General features: G+C 42.0%; 1 protein-coding gene and 1 pseudogene across 1 annotated transcript in view; one reads left to right on the top strand and one right to left on the bottom strand.

The window, feature by feature from the left end:
- The window catches only part of EFHD1 (EF-hand domain family member D1), a 35,918-nt gene extending 16,685 nt beyond the window's left edge, over window positions 1-19,233 (top strand). Inside the window, exons 2-4 of the mRNA XM_040348950.1 lie at window positions 2,942-3,089; window positions 15,452-15,586; window positions 17,438-19,233. Of these exons, the coding sequence (XP_040204884.1) occupies window positions 2,942-3,089; window positions 15,452-15,586; window positions 17,438-17,569 (415 nt within the window). The 3' untranslated portion in view covers window positions 17,570-19,233. The remainder of the gene's footprint in view (window positions 1-2,941; window positions 3,090-15,451; window positions 15,587-17,437) is intronic.
- On the bottom strand, window positions 17,153-17,251 carry LOC120938726 (annotated as a pseudogene).
- Window positions 19,234-21,222: the final 1,989 nt, after the last annotated feature.

The following is a 21,222-nucleotide window of genomic DNA, read 5'->3' as shown; positions in this document are numbered from 1 at the left end:
TCTTGATTCCAAGCCAAGGTCAGATAGACCAAGAAAGTTTGCTGCCAGAAGAATTGTTTCGGAATACAAAGAAAACCCCACCGGTAACCTGAGGGGAAATGCAGGCTACATGGTGTGTTTATTTCAAGGAGTACAATAGTACATAAAGGAGCTGCATGGTTGAGTTGCCAGAAAGAAGCCTTTACTACACCAATGCCACAAAAGTCTGGTTACAATATGCCCGACAACATCTTGGCACACCTCACAGCTTCTGGCACACACTAATCTTGAGTAACAAGACCAAAATAGAGATTTATGTTCACAACCATATGTGCTATGTTTGGAGAGGGGTCAACAAGGCCTATAGTGACCAGAATACTATCCCTACTGTGAAGCATGGTGGTGGCTCATCATTCATGTCAAGATGAATGCAGCATGTTATCAGACAGTACTGGCAGACAATTTGCATTTTGATGCACGAAAGCTGCACATAGGATGCTCTTGGACTTTTCAGCTTGACAGTGACCCTAAGCACAAGGCCAAGTTGACTCTCCAGTGGTTACAGCAAAAAAAGGTGAAAGTTCTGGAGGAGTAGTCATCTGTCTTCTGACCTTTTAATATAATCGAGCCAATCTGGAGAGCTTTTAACGTGTAGTTCATGCAAGTTGACAAAAGACTTTGCATGACCTGAAGCCGTGGCTCTGTGTGTAAATGGACATGCAGAGCAACAGCTTGGGAGCAAGCCTGCTTGCTTGCCCCCACATCAAACTGCTTTTTTGTGGGGGCACTTGGCAGGAGGGAGGGGCCAGGAGCTCTGGCAAGGGACCTGAGAAGTGGAGGATCGGGACTATTCTGTGCAAAATCGCTGCACAGAGAAGGCAAGTATGAAATGTTTGTTTACAGTGATATTAAAAGGCAGTTTTATTTTTATTTTATTTTTTTTATCTCTAAGTAGAGCATTGAGACATGGTACTTAATCAAAACTAGTCGAGTCCATTAATTCACCATCGACTATTCAGGCGAGGGATTTTTATACTTTCTCAATCAAACAAAATTCTACAGTTTTTTTTTTTTTTTTTTTTTTTTTTTTTTTTAAGGCTAGCTTAACATATCAAGGTTAACCCATAGACAAGTAGTTATGCCATTGTTCTCAGAAGATAAGAGATCTGGCTCTCCCCACCCCCTGAATACTGGGGCCTCTGTAACCGGCTGGTGCACAGTGAGAGAGAATTGTGTAATAGAAATTCATCAGAGATTGCAGAAATATTTTTACCTGCTAGATAATGTCAAACTGGCCATATGCTAACAGATTCGTTAATCTCTCACTGAGGCTATTGTATTCTTAAAGCCAGTGCTGGCAGCTGCCAGAATACAGTAGGCACTGCCAAATGGTGTTTCTGGCTGATCGCTGTTCAACCTAAAAAATATTTGCTTTACTCCTTCCGTGTTTTTTTTTTTTATTGGTTGAATAATGTCAGATGGTAGGGTGACACCATAACCACCCGCTGCTTGGATTTCAGCCGGTTCATCAGATATGGCCCAAATTCAATCCGTGTATGGTATGGTAGGCTTAACGTGTACCAGTGCTTCTGACATTCTCACATTCTCATTTTAGCATGCATGTCGGTCACAGGAGTTGCTGGTTTTGGTGGACACCGTAGACCTTTTCCATCTTTTTTTTTTTTCGAAAGTCTATACTCACCTTCAGTTTCCTCAGATGATGCATGTTGGTGCACCTCCTGTACAGTACCTTTAAGTCATGCACACCTATTTGAGGCATTAAAGCGCTCGGAGTTGTGATTCTTATTTTTCTTCCTGTTACAACTGGCTCCTTATTTATAGACCTGAAGTAATTGTTGCAGTGTCTAAAATGGTGGAATACCATATTCCAAGCATCTCTTATCTGGAACACTCAGAACTGGCAGTTCGCTCATGTATAGGGGCTCTGCAGATTGCTCAGATTCCTGGGAGAGGTTGAATTGTGTCTGTGTCTGACAGCCCAGTGTTTTCTGTGTCCATATTTTAGTTTGTAAAGCCTTACATTTAGGGTTATTTCATACTAGCGGCTGGAGGGCTGTAAAAACAGCTGGCTAAGCTGCAGTTTAGCCGCCCTTGATAGCCCACCATAATTCTGACATTTCAGCCTGACAACGCTCTACACATTCCGCACCTGCAATGCTTTGCTTTATTGGCCCAGATCAATGGGACTGCACCGAAACTCCAATGCGTGGCTCACAGTTGCAGCACAGTCCCACAATTTATCATTTCCATTCGGTAAAAAACACCTGTCAGGAGGCACCAGTAACGCTTCCTGAATGCATGCCAAATGCTGCTATACCACCCTCTAAAATGTGCTCTGCTTATTGCTTTTCAGAGGGCAGTAAGCTTACCGCCTGTCTGAAAGAGCACTTAGACTGTCACTACTAAGGGAAGACTAGTCTGGAGTGCCATATAAAGCATAGAATGCCTAATTTTGAGATTTTGATTTTAACTTGCACAAAAGTGGCGGGCCCGTCCATTGGGGGTGTACGGGCTGTTTTGCAGTACGTGATTAGAATCAGAGGTTCTAATAGGTTTCGGAAAATGGTGGGGTCGGGAACAGAGCACTGCATCTGCAGCCCACCAGTTGTGTGACAATAGCAAATCAATATTCTCTATTGTCATACTGATAATGCCTCCTGGCCAATCGTGAAGCAGGTCCTGAGACCTATTTCCTGATTGGCTTAAAGGAGAAGCTACCCTATTGGCCCATGGGAGGAGACAAGATGAGGACACTGCCGTGATGGTGAGGAGAGGCGCGGACACCACCGTGGTGCTGGGGAAACTGGCCTTCCATAGCCTGGAGGGCTAAGTGTTGCAGATGAGGGGGGTTGGCACAATGGTGAAAATGTCAGACTTTTTTTTAGTGGGGTTTTAAGACTTTGAGCTTCTAGTGTGTGACCTTTTAATGCTTCCTCTGCAGGTATGATACAGGACGTGATAACTTCATAGACTTAATGGAGCTGAAGCTGATGATGGAGAAGCTGGGTGCTCCACAGACACACCTAGGATTGAAGAACATGATCAAGGAAGTGGATGAAGACCTTGATTGCAAACTAAACTTCCGAGAGGTAACCTTTTCTTTACTTCATTTGAAGCAGTTAATTAAATACTAAAGCAAGTTTGATTCTTACACATGGGCATCTTCTGTGTAAAGAAAAGAACTGTATGCCCTGCTGCTGTTTACGTTTGCCTGGACCTGTTAAGGTTGAAATTTACTAGGGCTGTGGAAATTGACTATTAATTCATCGATTTAATCTTTAAATTTTTTGATCTATCAAAATTCTTTTGATTGGTACTCACCTCTCCGCCGGCTTCAGGGAGTTCCGTCTGAGATCCGGTGACGTCACGGACAACGGCGGGGGCTTGCCGTTGTCCATCAGAAGGGCACCTTTGCTGTGCCTTCATATCTGCATGCCGGCGGGACCTTACTATCTGCCACACGCAAGGTTTGTTTGGCCGCGTACACACGGTCGGTCCATTCGATGGTCTTACGGACAGTTTTCATTGGTTCACCGCTGAAGCAGACTGATGGTCTGATGTGCGTACACACCATCGTTTTCAAAACCGATCGGGTCAGAACACGGTGACGTAAAACACACGACGTGCTGAAAAAAACGTTTTGAACCGATGCTTTTGCGTACTAACCATTGTTTTTGACCTACCGGTCAGCCGTCCATCGGTTCGATTTTAAAGCAAGTTCTCTTTTTTTTTTGACCGAAGGACAACAGACCGATTGGGGCGTACACACAGACGGTTTGGACCGATGAAACTGAACTTCAGTCTGTTTTCATCGGTTTGGACCGATCATATGTACGCGGCCTTACACTTCCCTCTATCAACCTGGGATTCTACAACCATCCACTGGGAGTTGTGATGATTCCCTTCACGGGACATCTACATGCCGACGGCTTGGCCCCTTCCAGTTCCAGTGAAGGCGTCAGCATACCAAGACATTTTGGACAATTTCATGCTCCCAACTTTGTGGTAACAGTTTGGGGATGGTCCTTTCCTGTTCCAACATGACTGCCCACCAGTGCACAAAGCAAGGACCATAAAGACATAGATGAGCTTGCGTCCAATTTTGAAACCGAATGCCTGGATGGGGATTTATTTTTTTTGCCTTACATCTGCCCTGTTTAAAACCTTGACACCCTGTACAGAAAGCAAGGTTAAATCTCCAAAGGTAGCAGCCGTCGGCATCAATAAAAAAAAAAAGTGTTTCTGCACTTCTTTCTGTCCAGCATGGGCAGGGAGAGCAGTGAAAACTGACAGAGGCTGGAGATATACAGTACCCTCTTTTTTTTTTTTTTTTTTTTAAAGCAGTAGTAAACCCGCTGACTTTTTTATTTTTATACACCTGTAAGGGGAAAAGGCATAATGAGCTAGTATGCACCGCATACTAGCTCATTATGAAATGCTTACCTTAGAACGAGGCGTCAGTGTCCCTCCCGGTCCACACGGAAGCAGCTTACATTTCGCCTCGGCGTGTCTTCTGGGTGTCGCGGCTCCAGCACGGGAGACTTCTGTCCGGCAAGGTCCGGCGGCTACCGGGCCTTAAGCCGAGAAACCCTCTGCTCATGCGCTGCTGCATTCAGCGGTTCATTGCGAGGGGAATATCTCCTAAACCGTAAAAGTTTGGGAGATTTTTTTTTTTTACCTACAGGTAAGCTGCCTTATAGGCTTACCTGTAGCTAAAAGTTAAAAAAAATAACTTACAACCATTTTAAGGGCTAGGCAGTAGATGGCCCTTAGATCAACTGGACAGTGTGGATTTTAGTCTGTTTTAGCTGTCCATGTTCTGTGGTAATAAGAGCTGGCTCTGTGATTTAGGTATAGTGATGTCACAATTTTTAATCGCACCATTTATGTGCTGTGACTGAGATGCCTCTGGTTGGTGGAGATCGCCTACTTTCATAATGACTAATGTCACAAGATATTCAGTAAATATAGAGGACATGCTCTGGGCCATTCCTCTTCCATTCCAGACATCTTAAATCTTTTAAAGAGAAAGAAATAATGCTCTTTTCACCTATTATGTGCAGTCTCATGTTACTTTTTCTTCTTCTTTTTACTTCTGTTTAGTTTTCCTTTCACCAGCATAATTTTTCTAGCATTTCCTGCTGTCATAGTGGCACAGACAAGTACTCTTGCATTGTTACTGTGCTGCAATGACAAAATGCTGGTTTAGGTCTAGGGGGGGGGGGGGGCATAAAAAGCAGTTTTACTTTTCCTATTCCCTGCAGGCTCCCTTCAGGATATAACACTATAACACTGGTCCCTGCAGCCTCTTCTCCCCTATGCTCTGGTCGCATGTCATCAAATCCAGTGTAAAGACCATAGCCCTGCGTTGAACATGAGGATGCCAAAGCGCAGTCCACTGCTGGAATGTAGGGATTAGAGGAAGCAGAGGATTCGGTAAATAAAACTGCTTTTTGACAGCAGCTAGATTCCTAATCCCTTCACATTGGAAATCTTAAGTGGTGCCTACTTTTGTCTGAATGTGTACTGGAAATAGATTCGCTTATGGATCTGGAATATTTTCTAGCGGTGGAACGCGATGGCCTGGATAAATATGCTGTGACCTAGGCTACCTGGATTACATTTCCTAATACGCAGGGGTTTAGAGCCATCTTTTTCTCTAAGGTGGTCTTCAAGGCAGGGCGGAGAGCATTTTTTTTTCTTTCCAGTTAGGTTTTGACTTGAAGTTAAGTTTGTTTCATTGTTGGTAGATTTTGGGATCTGTATGGCTGTCATGGAGTGCCTGGTTTCCCCACTATTTATTTATAAGTATAAACCTAGAGATTAAGTGGCTATTTTGTGTATGTTATGGGAGTTTTCCTAAATCTTTGTTACTCTGAAACTTTTCCTCCATATTCGAATTTCCCTGGATGTAAGATATTAAAATAAGATTAGAATTTGTAAAGGCAGAAGGTGTGTTTGTTTTTTTTTGTTTTTTTAATGCATTAAGATAAAAAAACTTCTGTGTTTGGCAGCCTCCCCAGCACCCCCTAATACTTATCTGAGCCCCAGCGATGTCCACGAATCCCTCGGCCGTCCGAGACTCTTCCCTCCTGATTGGCTGAGACACAGCAGTGGCGACTGTCGATCAAAGTCAGTTAGCCAATCGAGAGAGAGGGGCGGGGCCGAACGGCAGATTCGTGTCTGAATGAACACACAGAGCTGCTTGCTGTGGGGGCACTCGACAGGAGGAAGGGGCCAGGAGCAGCAAAGAGGGATCTGAGAAAAGGAGGATCTGTGCAAATCCACTGCAACAGAGCAGGTAAGTATAACATGTCTGTTGTTTTACTTTTTTTTTTTTAACCAGACTTAACCTTTTTTTTAATGGTTTAAAGGAATTGTAATTGCAGCCCCCTAGACCTAAAGTATATAACCCTTGTAGTGCAGGGACAGCTCCACTGCAAGAAAGCGTTTTTCCTTTTTCTGAAGATCGGCTTTAAAGTGGAGCTCCACCCAAAAGGGAAGCTCTGTTTGCTTCTTCCCTTCCCCCCGCTGCCAGGTTTTTTTTGGGGGGGGGGGGGGCAGGTACCTTGTTTTGACAGGTACCTGCTCCCACTTCCAGCTGATCTCTCCATGGCAAACTCAGCCAGAAGTTTGCCCCCCCTCCTTTCCTGCTGCCAGGCCATTCACAAAGCACAGCATGCTCCTCGCATTCACAGTAGGGAATTGGCTGTGAAGCCGCAAGGCTACACTGTTGGTTTCTATTAGCAGAGATGGCGGTGGTAGCACCCAAGAGCTGATTGAAAAATCATCTCGGGTGAAGACACTGCTGCAATCCTGGACAGGTAAGTGTCCTCATATTAAAAGTCAGCAGCTGTATTATTTGTAGCTGCTGATTTTATTTTTTTTCTGAAGGAGCCTGGAGCTCCTTTAAAGTGGAAGAACCACTTTGGTACCATTGCTGGGGAGAGTGAGGACCTTGTCCTGCCACTGATTGGAGTGAATTTTCACAATTTATCATGTGAACGTTCTCATCTCCTTTATGAAATCATCCTCATCTTCAGAAAGCTGAGTTCTGCTCAAAAGCCCCAGCTATTGCAAACCCAAAAGGATAATGGTATCCACAAAGTAGAATGAAGACGCAAAGAACTGCATAGAAATCTAACAGAGATAAAAATCTGGGCTATGACTCGGGTAATTTTATGCACGCCTGATACAGACATGAACATTTTTCACTGGATTTAGATTGTAAAGTGGCACTAAAGCAAGATTGACTTCACTTTCCTTGCTGATTACTTCCAAAATATTTAAATTAACATCCCTGAAACGCTTATGTAAAGCAGTCTGCTCCCCCCTGAAATATAGTTACTTATGCTAAAAAGCATTCCGATTTTTAGGCTCAGACACGGTGTACATTGTATACTATATATAATCCTCACTGTCCAAGGCTCTGCGTGGGGATGAAGGCTGCTACTGTGCCATCCTCCCACATTGAGTCTGAAAGAGGTTTTGTTAATCATTTGTACAGGGCTGAACCCTAACCTACAAAAATATTTTCTAAATTCCAGTATCCGGTCAGTGAAAATATCTCAGAATATGCTTGTCTGTTTTATTACAGTATACAACTGCTCTAGTATGTTACATTAGGCATCTGGCATGCTCCCAGCTTGCACACAATACATAACCTTATGCATTTTGTAAGTAGTATGTTGGTGACCCAAGAACTGTGGGAAAACCTAAGAACACGGTAAAAAATAAGGAAATAATCTTTTATTTGTCTGACTTAGAGCTGCACAAAAATGAGAACCACAATTTTTTTTGCTTAGAAGATGGATCACGATTATCTCACGATTCTTGTGGCGTAACACCATCTTTCACATTAAAAATTAATAAATTGGACCAACTTTACTGTTTTTAATTAATAAAAAAAAAAGGTGTATTTTTCTCAAAAAAATGCATTTGAAAGACAGCTGGGCAAATACAATAACATAAAATAGTGCAGCAATTGCCATTTTATTCCCTAGGGTCTCTGATTATTTATATATATAATATATATATAATATATATAATATATATATATATATATATATATATATATATATATATATATATATATATATATATATATATATATATATATATATATATATATATATATATATATATATATATATATATATATATGGGGGTTCCAAGTAATTTTCTAGCAAACAATATCGATTTTATCTTAAACAAGTGTCAGAAAAAGATTTGGACTTTAAGCTCCACATGTTATATGAAATAATCGATCGGCAAACTCTGCATTGGAGATTGGGGGGGGGTTTGAATCTTAAGATCACGATTTTTTTTTTTTTTTTTTTTTTTTTTTTTTAATTATGTTTATTGTTTTTTACAAAATATATGTTTACATGCATTTTCAATAAAGCATTACACATCAAACTTTTGCGTTGAGAAACGTCGACTTAATGTCTAACATAAGTTCAAACGAACAGTTATATTATAAACTTTAATATGTATATATATTCAAAGCAGAACTTAAATAAATGGGGAGGGGAAATGACAAGAAATAGGAGGGAAAGGTTTTTCTGTTTACTGAAATGAATAATTAATATTGTGTATCAGTGGACATATTCTAAAATTTCATTTTGTAATGTGTTGACTAAAAACTTCGAGAAAAAAGGTCAATCTTAGCCAGAACATCCTATCGGGACTCCAGTAAGGCATGACATTCAGCGGAATTCACAAAGTGTGTCCAACAGGACCATTTATCAAGATATGATCTAGAAGAGTCTCTAGATTGATGTATTAATTCCATTTTGGAAATGTGGTTTACCTTGCGTATCCGTTCCGGAATGGTAGGTGGGAGACTTTGTTTCCACTTTAATGGGATACAAAGCCTCGCTGCGTTGATGAGGTGTAGTATGATGGTGTCTTTGTAGATGGAGTGAGAGAGGCTAGAAAGGTGTAGTAAGTATTGTCCTGCCGTGAAATCGGGAGAGTAAGTAGTTATTTGTACTATTTTAGTTTATGTACTCCCTTCCAAAATTCAGCCAATACAGTGCATTCCCACCAAATGTGTAGCAAACTTCCCGGCTCGTCCTTGCATCGCCAGCAAAGGGGCGATGTATCTGGGTCAAATTTGTGAATGACCAAAGGGGTCTTATACCATCTTGAAATGTGAAATATACCAAATGTGTGATAAGAGGCGAGCTGATTTCCTTGTTAGCAAAAAGGAATAAGGATAGGCGGGAACATATAAAACTACTTACTGACCGAATAGAGATATTAGAAAGAAGTCATAAACGCTCACTCGCATCAGACGTACTAGCTGACTTAACTAATGCCAGGAATGAGCTACTTCAAATACTGGAAGAAAAAATTTAACGTAACAAGGTTTACTCGCAGAAATTCTTTTATGAATATGGCAATAAAACTGGCAGACTTCTAGCTAATTCCCTGAATGCTTCAAACAAGAGATTTGACAACATCCACTCTATCAATGATCCAACGGGTAAAAAATGAACCTGTACTTCTGATATTGCCAGACAATTCCAAAAATTCTACTCTAATTTATATAATTTACATGACACGAAACCGAAAGACGACTCGCGATAAAGGGAATCCATGATCACTGAATTTCTAAGCTCATACTGTCCCAAACCGATTGACCCAAAGATAGCCAAAGACTTAGATAAGCCCTTGGAAACAGGTGAAGCTCTTGGAGCTCTCAAACAACTTAATGTCGGTAAAAGCCCAGGCCCAGACGGTTTCTCAGTTGATTATTTTAAAACCTTTAAAGAACTCCTAATCCCCCATTTTATAAAAGCATTTAATTCTGCACCAACCCAATGGATATCGACCAAAGATCTGCTCGAAGCACATATAGTGATGGTCCCAAAACCGAACAAAGACAAAAATCTAGTATCCAACTACAGACCCATTTCACTACTAAACGTGGATGTAAAGCTGTATGTGAAAATAATAGCGAACCGCCTATTACCCCTTCTGAAAAAACTAGTCTCTTTGGATCAAGTGGGATTCACACCTGGAAGGGAAGCCAGGGATAATACCATCAAGGTCCTTAAAATTCAAAATTGGTTACTGGAATCAAAGTTCCCGGGATTTGTGCTTTCATTGGACGCAGAGAAGGCCTTCGATAGGATAGCATGGGATTATATGCACGCAGCATTGGGATCTATGGGACTAAACGAACGTATGCTACAATATATCAACCTTCTCTACTCATCCCCAACAGCAAGGATCAAAATAAATGGCACCCTGTCGGAGGCTTTCTCTGTGTCCAATGGAACTCGTCAGGGATGCCCGTTGTCACCGATCATATTCATTCTGATATTGAAACCCCTCCTGTGTAAGCTCCGAGCCAACCAGGACATTGTGGGGATAACCATTGGAGATAAACAATATAAATTGGCTGCATTCGCTGACGATGTGCTATTATTTCTGACTAATCCTATCATTACACTCCCCAATCTGTTGAAAGACTTTTCCATATTCCGAGACATGTCCAACTTTGAAAATTAATTTTGCAAAGTCCAGAGCCCTCAATATCTCCCTACCTCCAGACCAGGTTAATCTATGCAAAAAGAACTTCCCATTTCTTTGGGAAGATAAGGTATTGTTCTACTTGGGCATTCATTTATCCCCCAATTTAAATGACATATACTCAAATAATTTTGTACCATTATTGAATGTGGTTAAATCTGATTTGACAAGATGGGATAAGGGACTATTTTCATGGTTTGGCCGTGCGAACATAATTAAGATTAATATCCTCCCGAGATTTTTATACCTGTTCCAGACACTGCCTATTTGTATCCCCGGCTCTTTTTTTCACATCTTTTCGTAAAATTTGCGTAAACTTTTTATATGGGGTGGGAAACGGCCTCGAATAAAATGGGACAAATTGGTGGAACCAAAGCATCTGGGAGGTATCGGAGTTCCGGATTTGCGCAAGTACTACTGGGCCAGCCACCTATCCAAGATAATTGACTGGCAAGTACATACTCGATCCAAAGATTGGATAGCATTGGAGGAACTTTCCTGTTTTTCAATTACACCTATAAGACGCCTACCATGGATCAACCCCAAAAAGATCCCTCGTATAACTAAAGCACATCCCATGGTAGGAACGACCCTGAAGATATTCAGGAATTTATGTAAGACGAAGAAATTGTCTTCCATGTATGGACCAATTACCCCGATCTCACTGAATCCTGAAATTTATCTTCCTGACAGTAACGCATCGACATCCGATACTCTTCCAATGACGTTATACAGAGCTACAGATTTCTTTAAGCATAATAACCTTTTGTCTTTTGAATCCTTCCAATCTACTGACCCTAATTGTAACATCTCCAATATCAGTTATGTTAAAATCACTAGATTTCTTGAAAGGCTAGAACCTATGAGTGGATGGTATAGACCTAAGACACTATTTGAAACAATTTGCCTAAGGGAATCCCCTCAGACACCTCATCTCCTTCACTTATAACCTTCTAAATTCTGACATAGACCCTCAATTAGACAACACAAACCTTCATTGGGAAAAGGACCTTCAAATTTCTGTGACGAATGATCAATGGGCGAACGTATTTAAACGATTGCACAAAGGCACATTGAATATTTGTACACAAGAAAACGGATACAAAATCTACTCAAGAAGATCACGATTTTTTTAACGATTAATTGTGCAGCTGTTAATTTTAAGAGAAATGGGGGATACAGAATGTAGAACAAAAGTGAAGCGGGCACATTAAAAGCTCCATTTATTTTAGCTTGGAGAACATAGGCTTGGCATTCGCTTGAGATTCCAGGTCCTATCAGGACCAGTTCAGAATAGTTACATGACCATGGTGACTATAGCTCACACAGTGCATGACATATCTCCTGGGTAGTGGGACTGATGCAGGGGAGAACCATTTCTACCACATATTCATCAAGAGCTTTGATGTTGCTGCTGTTCTGTGTAAGAAAGGATCTTGTGGGTTACAAAGCATGATGAAGACTGTTTGGAGGATGTAGGAACGTGAGAATAGTTTTGCCTAAGGAGCTTTTCGCCGAAGGGTAATACAATCTGGTGGTGAAGAGATGTTGCCAAAGACCAGCCACATTTATTGCTATGGTTTCTGTAGCCCCGTTCATATAGTTGAAGTAGAGAAGGTCTTCTACTAGAGCTCTCTGCAATGGTATGTTGTGACTGGGACTTTCTCCCTGGGGATTTGGAGATGTCTCCTGCACATGTTTTTTTTTTTCCTAGGGTGGGCTCCACTTTGAATGAAAACTGCTTTCAGTACTTCCCATTGAAATGGGAGAGGAGTGATGTCGGCTAGAAAGTTGGTGACTGTGGTCACCACTGTCTAGTGGTAGAAATGGTAACAGCGACAGGGGGAAGAAGAGGGGTTATGATGGTGGCAGGGAGGCTAAAAAAGGATAAGGAGGCTGGTGGAAAAGTTGGGGAGATGACAAAAAAAGCATGTAAAGTAATGGGGAGTGAAAAAGGGCATTGAAGTAGGGCGATGGGAAAGAGGAGGGCAGGAGAAGCTGAGGGAGGGGAGGGTGTTTAGAACAATTTGCCTGAAGTGCTAATATTTTGATAAATGGGCTTTTTACTGTTGGAAGGAGGTCCGTATCTCCTTGGGCATTCTCTGGATTCAGATATTCTGTCAGTTTTTTTTTTTCTCCCATTTTCTAGGTCATCACGTAGAAGGAACATGGTTATGCATCCTGTATGCAGTTAACTGTTATTGCAGAGTTTGTATTGTGGCAGAGAGGGATGAGCAATCCAAGACAGTAGTCTCCAATGTATAGATTAGAGAACAGACCAGAGACTACTTCTTTGATTTGTAGCTAGCTTCTAGCTGTAGGACAAAGTTCTCTATTTCTGAGCGACTCAATATAGCCCTTCAATACCAAAATCCTAAGGAGTCTGTCGAGGATTGATATCCAGAGGAGAAAGTGGAGGCTGCCAGCTCTAAAGCTGTGCTCATGGCAGGGATCATCAGCTGGAAATTTGGTGGGCAAGAATCCTGTCACTCAGTCGAAGCAGATATAGCAGGCAGTGGAGGGTCTGCCATCATAGGTCAGGTTTGTGGCGAGACTGTCCTGAAGGACACAGGGATGCCAGGGCACAGTGTTCCCGCGGAGGTGCTTCTACCTCTGCAGCCCATGGGAGGTGGTGTATCAGAGTAGGGGCTGCTGGATTGAGCGTTCTCCCAGGCTGCAGCAGGAGCTCAGCAACCATGCATTCATCTACGCCATGTGATCAGGGCTCAAGTCCTGCGGGAACACGTGGGAACGGAGTTCCTGCACTTTTTTCACAGCTGGAACTCCGTTCCCTTTGCAGGACTAGAGCAGCCGAGAGCAGCGGAGATGCCCAAGCCAATCCTTCACTAAGCGGCGATGCCCAGCTCGAGTCACTGTCAGGGGCAGGCGAACCTTAGTATTACTTTGTTACTGGCCGCTTCCTGTATATGGATTCATCGGGTAGTGTGCGGGTATTCCGTCACTTCCTCGATGCCGTAAGGTGTCTCCAGGGAGCTTTTGTCATTGTTGCCAGGAGACATTGCGGAGATCTGACGTGAGTCATCGCAGGATTTAGAAAGAACTTGCGGTTTAGTAATTATGCATATGAGCGTATAATTTTTTTATTTTTTTTGGTGGGGGAGTGGATCTTGGGTGGGAGATTGGCTGCCATGGGTACATTAACCTTGGCGAAAAACTGAGTTTCCAGGTTGCTGTAGGTAACGTAACTATCTTTTAGTTTTATCTGTCTAATGCCCTGTACACACGATCGGTTCGTCTGAAAACGGACCGATGGACCGTTTTTCATTGGACGAACCGATTGTGTGTGGGCCCCATCAGTTTTTTTGCCATCGGTGAAAAAAAATAGAACCTGTTTTTAAATTTTTCTTATGGTTAAAAAAGATAGAAAAAAGATGGTCTGTGGGGGAAATTCATCGGTCAAAAATCCACGCATGCTCAGATTCAAGTCGACGCATGCTCGGAAGCGCTGAACTTCATTTTTCTCAGCACATCGTTGTGTTTTACGTCACCATGTTGGACACGATCGGATCTTTAACCGATGGTGTGTAGGCAAGACTGATGAAAGTTGGCTTCATCAAATATTTGATGAAAAAATCCTTTGGTTCGTTTTCATCAGAGGAACTGATCGTGTGTACAGGGCATTATTGTAGCAGGTGTTTTTTTTTATATAAATACAAGTGCTGGAAAACTCATAATTGACATTTACTTATCAGAGCTATAATGGGAAGTGCACTTTGATCTGTTGTCTGACTTCTGGGGATGGCAGGCCAAATCCTGAGATCAAGCAACACGCACACAACTGCACCCTGAATTTGCACCCTGTCCTTTTTTAACACCTTATTTTTTTTAAATGTGCACACATATATTTGAATAGCCCAGTTGCTTTCTCCTATGAAAGCAAAACGGGGCAATTGTTATCGCTCTGGGTCAAGATTGATATCTATTGAAGAACCTCTTTTTATATTCAGTTTGCTTTCAACATCTTAAAGTCACAAGATTTGGACCATGTATAGTCTAATTAGGGCTGACATTTTAAAAATAAAAAGTGGACAAATCGCATTCTTCATTCCTACGGACTACATAAATGTCAGTGATGCAGACTGAGCAAGGTGAGCCGTGTGGGAAGTTGTGTATACACAATAGAGCCTCAGTACGAGGCACACAGGAGTGCCTGATAGCCTGATGATAATGGACATAAGCTGCCAATGTACCAAAATGTGGAGAGTCTACTTACCAGTGTGCCCAGCAATACACATAGGACTACTGTGATGTGTGTAATAAGATCATGGGACTGAGAAGGAATAAAATCTGTTTGGTGAATAATGAGAAATGATTGATGTTTGTAGTTTTAAATAGGAGACAACACTAGTTTAATTTTAATACAATATTTATTTTTTTACAGAAATTTTTAAATTGGACTGAGGAATGCTTTATAATAGCTTTCGAATGTCCACCTAAAATAATTTCAAAGTATAGTTGGGTGTGGCCTACAAGCAATGCATTAAGGAGCGCTATTCACTGTGCAGTGTGTGGAAACCTGTGTCTGATGGGCTACCTGCCAGCTGTGTTTTTCAATGCAAGGTTGTTCTTGCCAAGCTGGCAATATATATGCAAATACATACAAGTTGATGGATTATGTGCACTTGACAGTCTCAGGGAAAAGTAGACTTCCATTTTAGGTGGAAATTGACATGTAAAATAATTTGGTCAGAATGAAACCATGTGATTGCGGTCACCTTCATAGGTTTCGTATGTTGCAAAATATAAATGGCTCAGCTTTTCTTTTCTTTTTTTTTTTTTTTTTTTTACAGAATATACTTCTGGTATGTTTAAATGTATTGCACAAATGATCTGCCTGACATTTTGGAGATTCTGAATTCAAATATCTTTTTTTTTTTTTTTTTTTCAGTTTCTGCTAATATTCCGCAAAGCTGCAGCCGGGGAGCTGGAAGAGGACAGCGGGCTAATGTCACTAGCCAAACTCTCTGAAATTGACGTATCCACGGAAGGTGTTAAGGGTGCCAAGCACTTTTTTGAAGCTAAGGTGGGCTTAAATAATAGACTTGAAAGGGCAGGGCATACATGGAACTATGATAAATCGCTGTTATCAGTAGTTATTGGAAATAAACCAGCACAAAATAAGCTACAGTATTTATATTGCAGATAAGATGTTCATATTGGGGTGGGGGTGAGTGGTGAGCAGACATCTGTGTTTACAGAACAAATTTTTAAATGTTAATAGTTGCCTGTGCATTTAATGCTACTGCTGCCATAACCCAGAGCTGTATATTGTATGCAGCGAAAGCTTATATATTTCTATACAGCGCCAACATTAATTGCATCAATTAATACTGTAATTTGATTATTGGAGTTGGGCTTTAAATGGAGCAGAAGTGAGGATCGTTGGCCTACTTGACCCTGGTTGCTACGTGTGTGTGTGAGAGCAACGGTCCAACTCTTCAAACTCTACCGGATATTTTATCCCTTGCTGTAGTAGTTATTAAAAGGACCTAAAAAAGCAGCACATTTAGTACTGTTTTATATACAGCTTTTATTTTTTATTTTTTTTTTGTTAAACTAAACCTCAAAGGTGACCAAAAAAGTGCATGTGAACAGGCACAAAAATATGCTCTTGGGGTAGGTCTTATAATCCCCTCAGGACACAAGACTCCTGAAATGGGTAGGGCACACTCAGATCTACCTACCCAAAAGTTCCTCTTCTCATGATCAACAAAAGCCGATCCAAGAGTACAAGGTGGGGGTGGGGCATTCTCGCCAAGAGATGCTTCAAGCAGGAGAGGAAGGAACCGAATAGTCACAAATTCTCCCCCTAGACTGAACACACACACGCGCACATATACATACACACATTTTTTATATATATATATATATATATATATATATATATATATATATATATATATATATATATATATATATATATATATATATATATATATATATATATATATATATATATATATATATATATATATATATATATAGTGTGTATGTATATGTGTGTGCAGGATGACACATGTGGAGAGAAAATAAATACAGTGGAACCTCTGATTGTGAGTAATTTTTTTAATCCTGACTTGCTTTGCGAGCGTTGTCTCACTAGACGAGCAGAATACATTTGGCAAGAGCTGTAGGGGCACCGGTAAAGCTCACGGACACTGAGTTTCCATTATATTTCCATTATATGGGGAAACTCGCTTTGATATACGAGTACTTTGGATTACAAGCATTCTTCTGGAATAAATTATGCTTGTAATCCAAGGTGTTACTGTATACAAAAAAAGTGCATGTGCATTGGCTAGGCCTGCTAACAAAAGTTGCTGCAGTCGCCCATGAGTCATTGTGCAAAAAAAGGATAGGTGTCATGGCCCATAACTCTCTGGCATCTCCATGACAACACTCCCAGGGGGCACTCACACCGGAGGCTCTCTGCTTTCCCTGCGCCTGACCAGACAAAGTAGGACGGTCAAATCGTGAGGCACTGGGCCCCTTGGGATCCTCCAAGGAATGATTCCCATGCCCCACCTCACCCAGTGGGCACTCCAGTTTCTGTTCCAATGAGAAGATCCCTCAGGACCCCCTCATATCAGCAGGGTTACTTAAGCCAGAATGATGGTGGAGCACCTCTACTAGACACTGATAAGAACATATACTACACTTGATCTTAGCCAAAGGGCTGAAAAGCAAACAGAGGGTTCAGTTGGACTTTAAGAACATGATCTTTGGTACCATTGCTGTAAACAGTAAGCATTTTGTTAAACTTGTCTGAGACTGCTCTGCACTTTAGTAATGGAGATCTTGGTTATGATGGATAGAAACACTTTCTTTTTTCATTGTCTAGATCTCATTGTACATTGTTGTATTATGCCCACAGGTCCAGGCCCTGAATTCATCAAGCAAGTTTGAAGCTGAGATTCGGGCAGAGCAGGATGAGAGGAAGCGACTAGAGGAAGAAAAGAAAAACCGCAGAGCTGCCTTCAAAGAGCTGAAGTCTGCATTTAATTAGTTTCTGACCATTCCCTGATTCTCGTGTCCGGTCTTGGTCTTAAGTTTTAAACAAAGCACAGCCCAAGGCTCTGGCACCTTGGTTATTCTTTACAGTCAGGCCTAGTCTCCATACATGCAAGTCCTGCTGAGGCAGAGAGCTTAGTCCCTTGTAATACTTTACTGCAAGGAAATCTTGACATGGTCCAAGTCAAGAAGCTGAGAAAGGCCTTTTAACTCTTAAATAGCAATTTGAGCTTACATATATCCTTCATCCCTAGTTCAACTTGTCCATTCAAATGTGCCTTAGGTAATTGCTGCTAGCTGGTTAATGTGCTGCCTTTAATTTACCAGTTTCTGAAATTTTCCACTTCAAAAAAATAAGTTTGTACATTCTATAAATGATATATTTTTAACCATTCCTTTTTAATGATGTCCAGTGTAAAAAGAAAAAAAAATAGGTGAACCTATCCCTGACCCTGCCTCACTTAAACATTTATTAATAAAACTGCAAAATTATAGAGTGCTAAATGTTTAAACATTCCTTGTCAAAGAGATTAGCATTTTATTATTGCCATATTACTCTCTCTGTAGATGAAATAAACTCTGCAAGTGAGAAAAGCAGCTTCCAAACTACATGGGCCAAATTTTTGCAGGCACCTAAACCTCTTAAATATTGCCTCGCATTGCTCTTACTGATCTCATGTTGCCATATTTGTCTGTAGATGCCTCTTAGCGGTTATTTGCAATCAGCCTAAAACTGAAGTGGGGCAATCCTGGCAGTATGCTGTCAAAGTGGGGCAGCTGTGAAAGTTTGTGCCAGATCATACAGCAGTCCACTGCCTATCAAGGGTACTTTTTGGGCGAGTGGCCTATGTGGCTGAAAACTTTACAACAATCTGCCGTGTTTATCATACTTTGTGTAATATATGCTGGCTCGGGAATACACCTAATTTTACAAGCATGAACCAGTTCTACAGGATGTCGTATGACAAAAACTGCACAATAAACACAGTCCTCTGGTTGGTTGATACTAAAAATAATGATATGGCGGTAGTATTCAAACTAAGACTATGTTTGGCCAGAGGAGTATGTACTCAGCTGATTGCACTGACGGGTGCAATCTGTTGGACTGAGGTGCACTGTTTCTCTAGCTTCGTAGAGCTTCAAGTCTAATGGGGGCGTTCATTCTTGCAGTTCATATGAGCTGGAGAGCCTCAGCTGCCTGTCACTATATTATACCTGTGCAAAGGTAATCAGTTCCTTGCAGTGTTAGCTGCTGAAGGATAATGGCTTTTAATTTCTAAATCATGTATATGGCACCCTGCTGAATGACAGGAAAACTGTGCAGAAAATGTGGTCAGTCTCTTCTCTGCTGATTTATAAAGTGACCTTATCAGTCTGTATAGGAGAGAATCATTCAAATGTGAAATGTTGATTGAAGATTAGAATCTACAGCTGCCCCTCCCTTGTGTGTTGATCATGATTTTGGCAGACCTGGTACTTTAGCTGTTAATTGTTCCTTGTATCAGGGCCTGGTGTTACTAGAGAGGTAGCACACCTGACCCTGTCCTGGGACCATGTGATGTACACTTGGGGAAAGCTTTCCAATGTTCAGTCATACCTGTTTTGGCTACTATTTGTATACTCCATTTTATATAAAAATAAATATGTTTTACTAATAAATGTGTATATGGTGATATTTTTATTTTTTTTGTCATTTTGCCCTGTGCGCTTAGGTTTAGCTACTAGTTGGTTGCACATCAAGCATCGCCTTAAAAGAGAAGTATAGCCAAAGCTATTTTGGCTACACTTCTCCTAAGGATCACAGTATCTCCACTCCTGTAACCCATTTTCAACCGACAGCGGACCTAAGCCAGCTATGGGCTGACCTTTATTAGCTGGTCCAACCATGCCGCTGAGAGGCTGAGCCAGCTCCCACCTCCCCCTCCACTCCCCAGCGAGCACTGGTGGGGCAGAGCAAAGTCTGTGACTGAAGGTCACTGCTCTCTGCTCAGAGAGGAGAACTGAAACGATCAGCGATGTTTGCATCCTCGGTAGAGCCAGTGGGGGACAGCTGGGATTGGTGCTGCAGCCATCTAGGTGAGTATGATTTTTCTTTTTCATGGGACATAGGCTAATATTCATTACCTGCTGGGTTATACTTCATCTCCAGGTGAATGGACACTGGTAGACCAAAGGTCTTTAGACAGGAAATGATACCCTATAATAACTCCTCCCATGCAGAAAGCACTTCAGTTCTTTACCAGTGTCTGCAAGGTGGATGACACGGTTTGTTTTGAGCTCTCTGAGCTCCAGGTCTCTATTACCACAAATGGTTCTTGAATGAATCAAGGGATTGACCGATTGGATCCATTTGACACTGGTTTTATATGCTTAGATAAATGGTACCCGAGCCTTTCAAAGAAGACTCAAGATCCTGCAAGGTTTTGCCTGTAATGCGGCCTCCGGGCACTGGACCCTGCAAAGTGGAATCCTGGACACCACAGCGCTAAGGCATTCCTGCAGGGTGCTGTACAGGTCCAAGGGAGTGGACCCTAAACATGAAAAGGGTACCCAGTCCTTGAAGGTCCTCAAGTGACAGGAACCCACCATGATGGGTGAAGTTTGGGCTCTTAGTTTTGAAGCTGCCCTGCACCTGGACGGGTAAGTGAAACCTCCTTATTGTGGGGTGTCCCAGTGACTGTAACAATCAGTCAAGCTAGCTAGAGGCGACACCTGTGTGCGGTGACCATACGGGGCAGTTTTGGGCTAGCTGTGGGTGTTTGCAAAGTGTAATTTTTTTTGTTTGTCTGGCAGTTTACCTGTATGGTGGCGCACAGCGGTGCGCCATTTCGCCTTGGTTCACCATGGCGCATGTTCGTTCTCAAGAGTGCCGCTCTACTCAGCAGTTGTTTGTTTGCCAGCCCCTGCACACACGGCTTTGTCGCACATGAGCAGTAGTCTTTATCTGGGCGTACAAAGATTTGTGGCATACGCAAATACAGCCACACCTGTTCGTCGGGACCGTGCATTCATCTACTGATACAGTTCTTTCTGATGGAGTCTGTCTGCTTAGTAGTAGCCTCACTCCAGAGGGGAGATTATCTAGCATGCACAGAATATTCTGGCACACAGCCAGCTTATTTAAGCTGTATATGCCAAGCATGCAGTGCTTCCAGAAGGCAGCTGTGGGACACAGAGCAGGCGCTGAACAGACACTTGCAGTGGTTCATTTCTCCTTACCCGGGTCACGTGAGTCACCAAGTGTTGCTTGGCAGGCTAAAGGTACTTAGTAGGATTGTTGCATAGGGGTTTGGTGAGCTCTATTAAAAGGGTCTCCCTTCTGAGGTGTTTTAATACTACACCCAGGTACTCTTTTTGTGGCTAGTAAATGTCTTCAAAAAAGAGGAGCGGGACTAAAACTACAGGGAAGGGCACACCTATGTCAGTAGTTCCTAATGAACTTACTCCTATCCCTAGTGTAGTATCCCCTGAATGACCAGAGGCTTTTGGGCAATCTGAGCCGCTGTGCCGATCTGGTATTGTGCCTACAGTTCACGCTGCTGCTTCACCCTTTATCACCAAGGATAAACTGTCCTCTGCCCTAGCTGGGTTACAGCACAGGATTGCCTGCATCCCGCAGGGTGGCAAGAAGCGTGACAGATCCCCCCC

The sequence above is a fragment of the Rana temporaria genome, chromosome 4 (assembly GCF_905171775.1).
Source record: "Rana temporaria chromosome 4, aRanTem1.1, whole genome shotgun sequence".
Taxonomy (NCBI): domain Eukaryota; kingdom Metazoa; phylum Chordata; class Amphibia; order Anura; family Ranidae; genus Rana; species Rana temporaria.
This window is presented reverse-complemented; position numbering and strand designations above follow the sequence as displayed.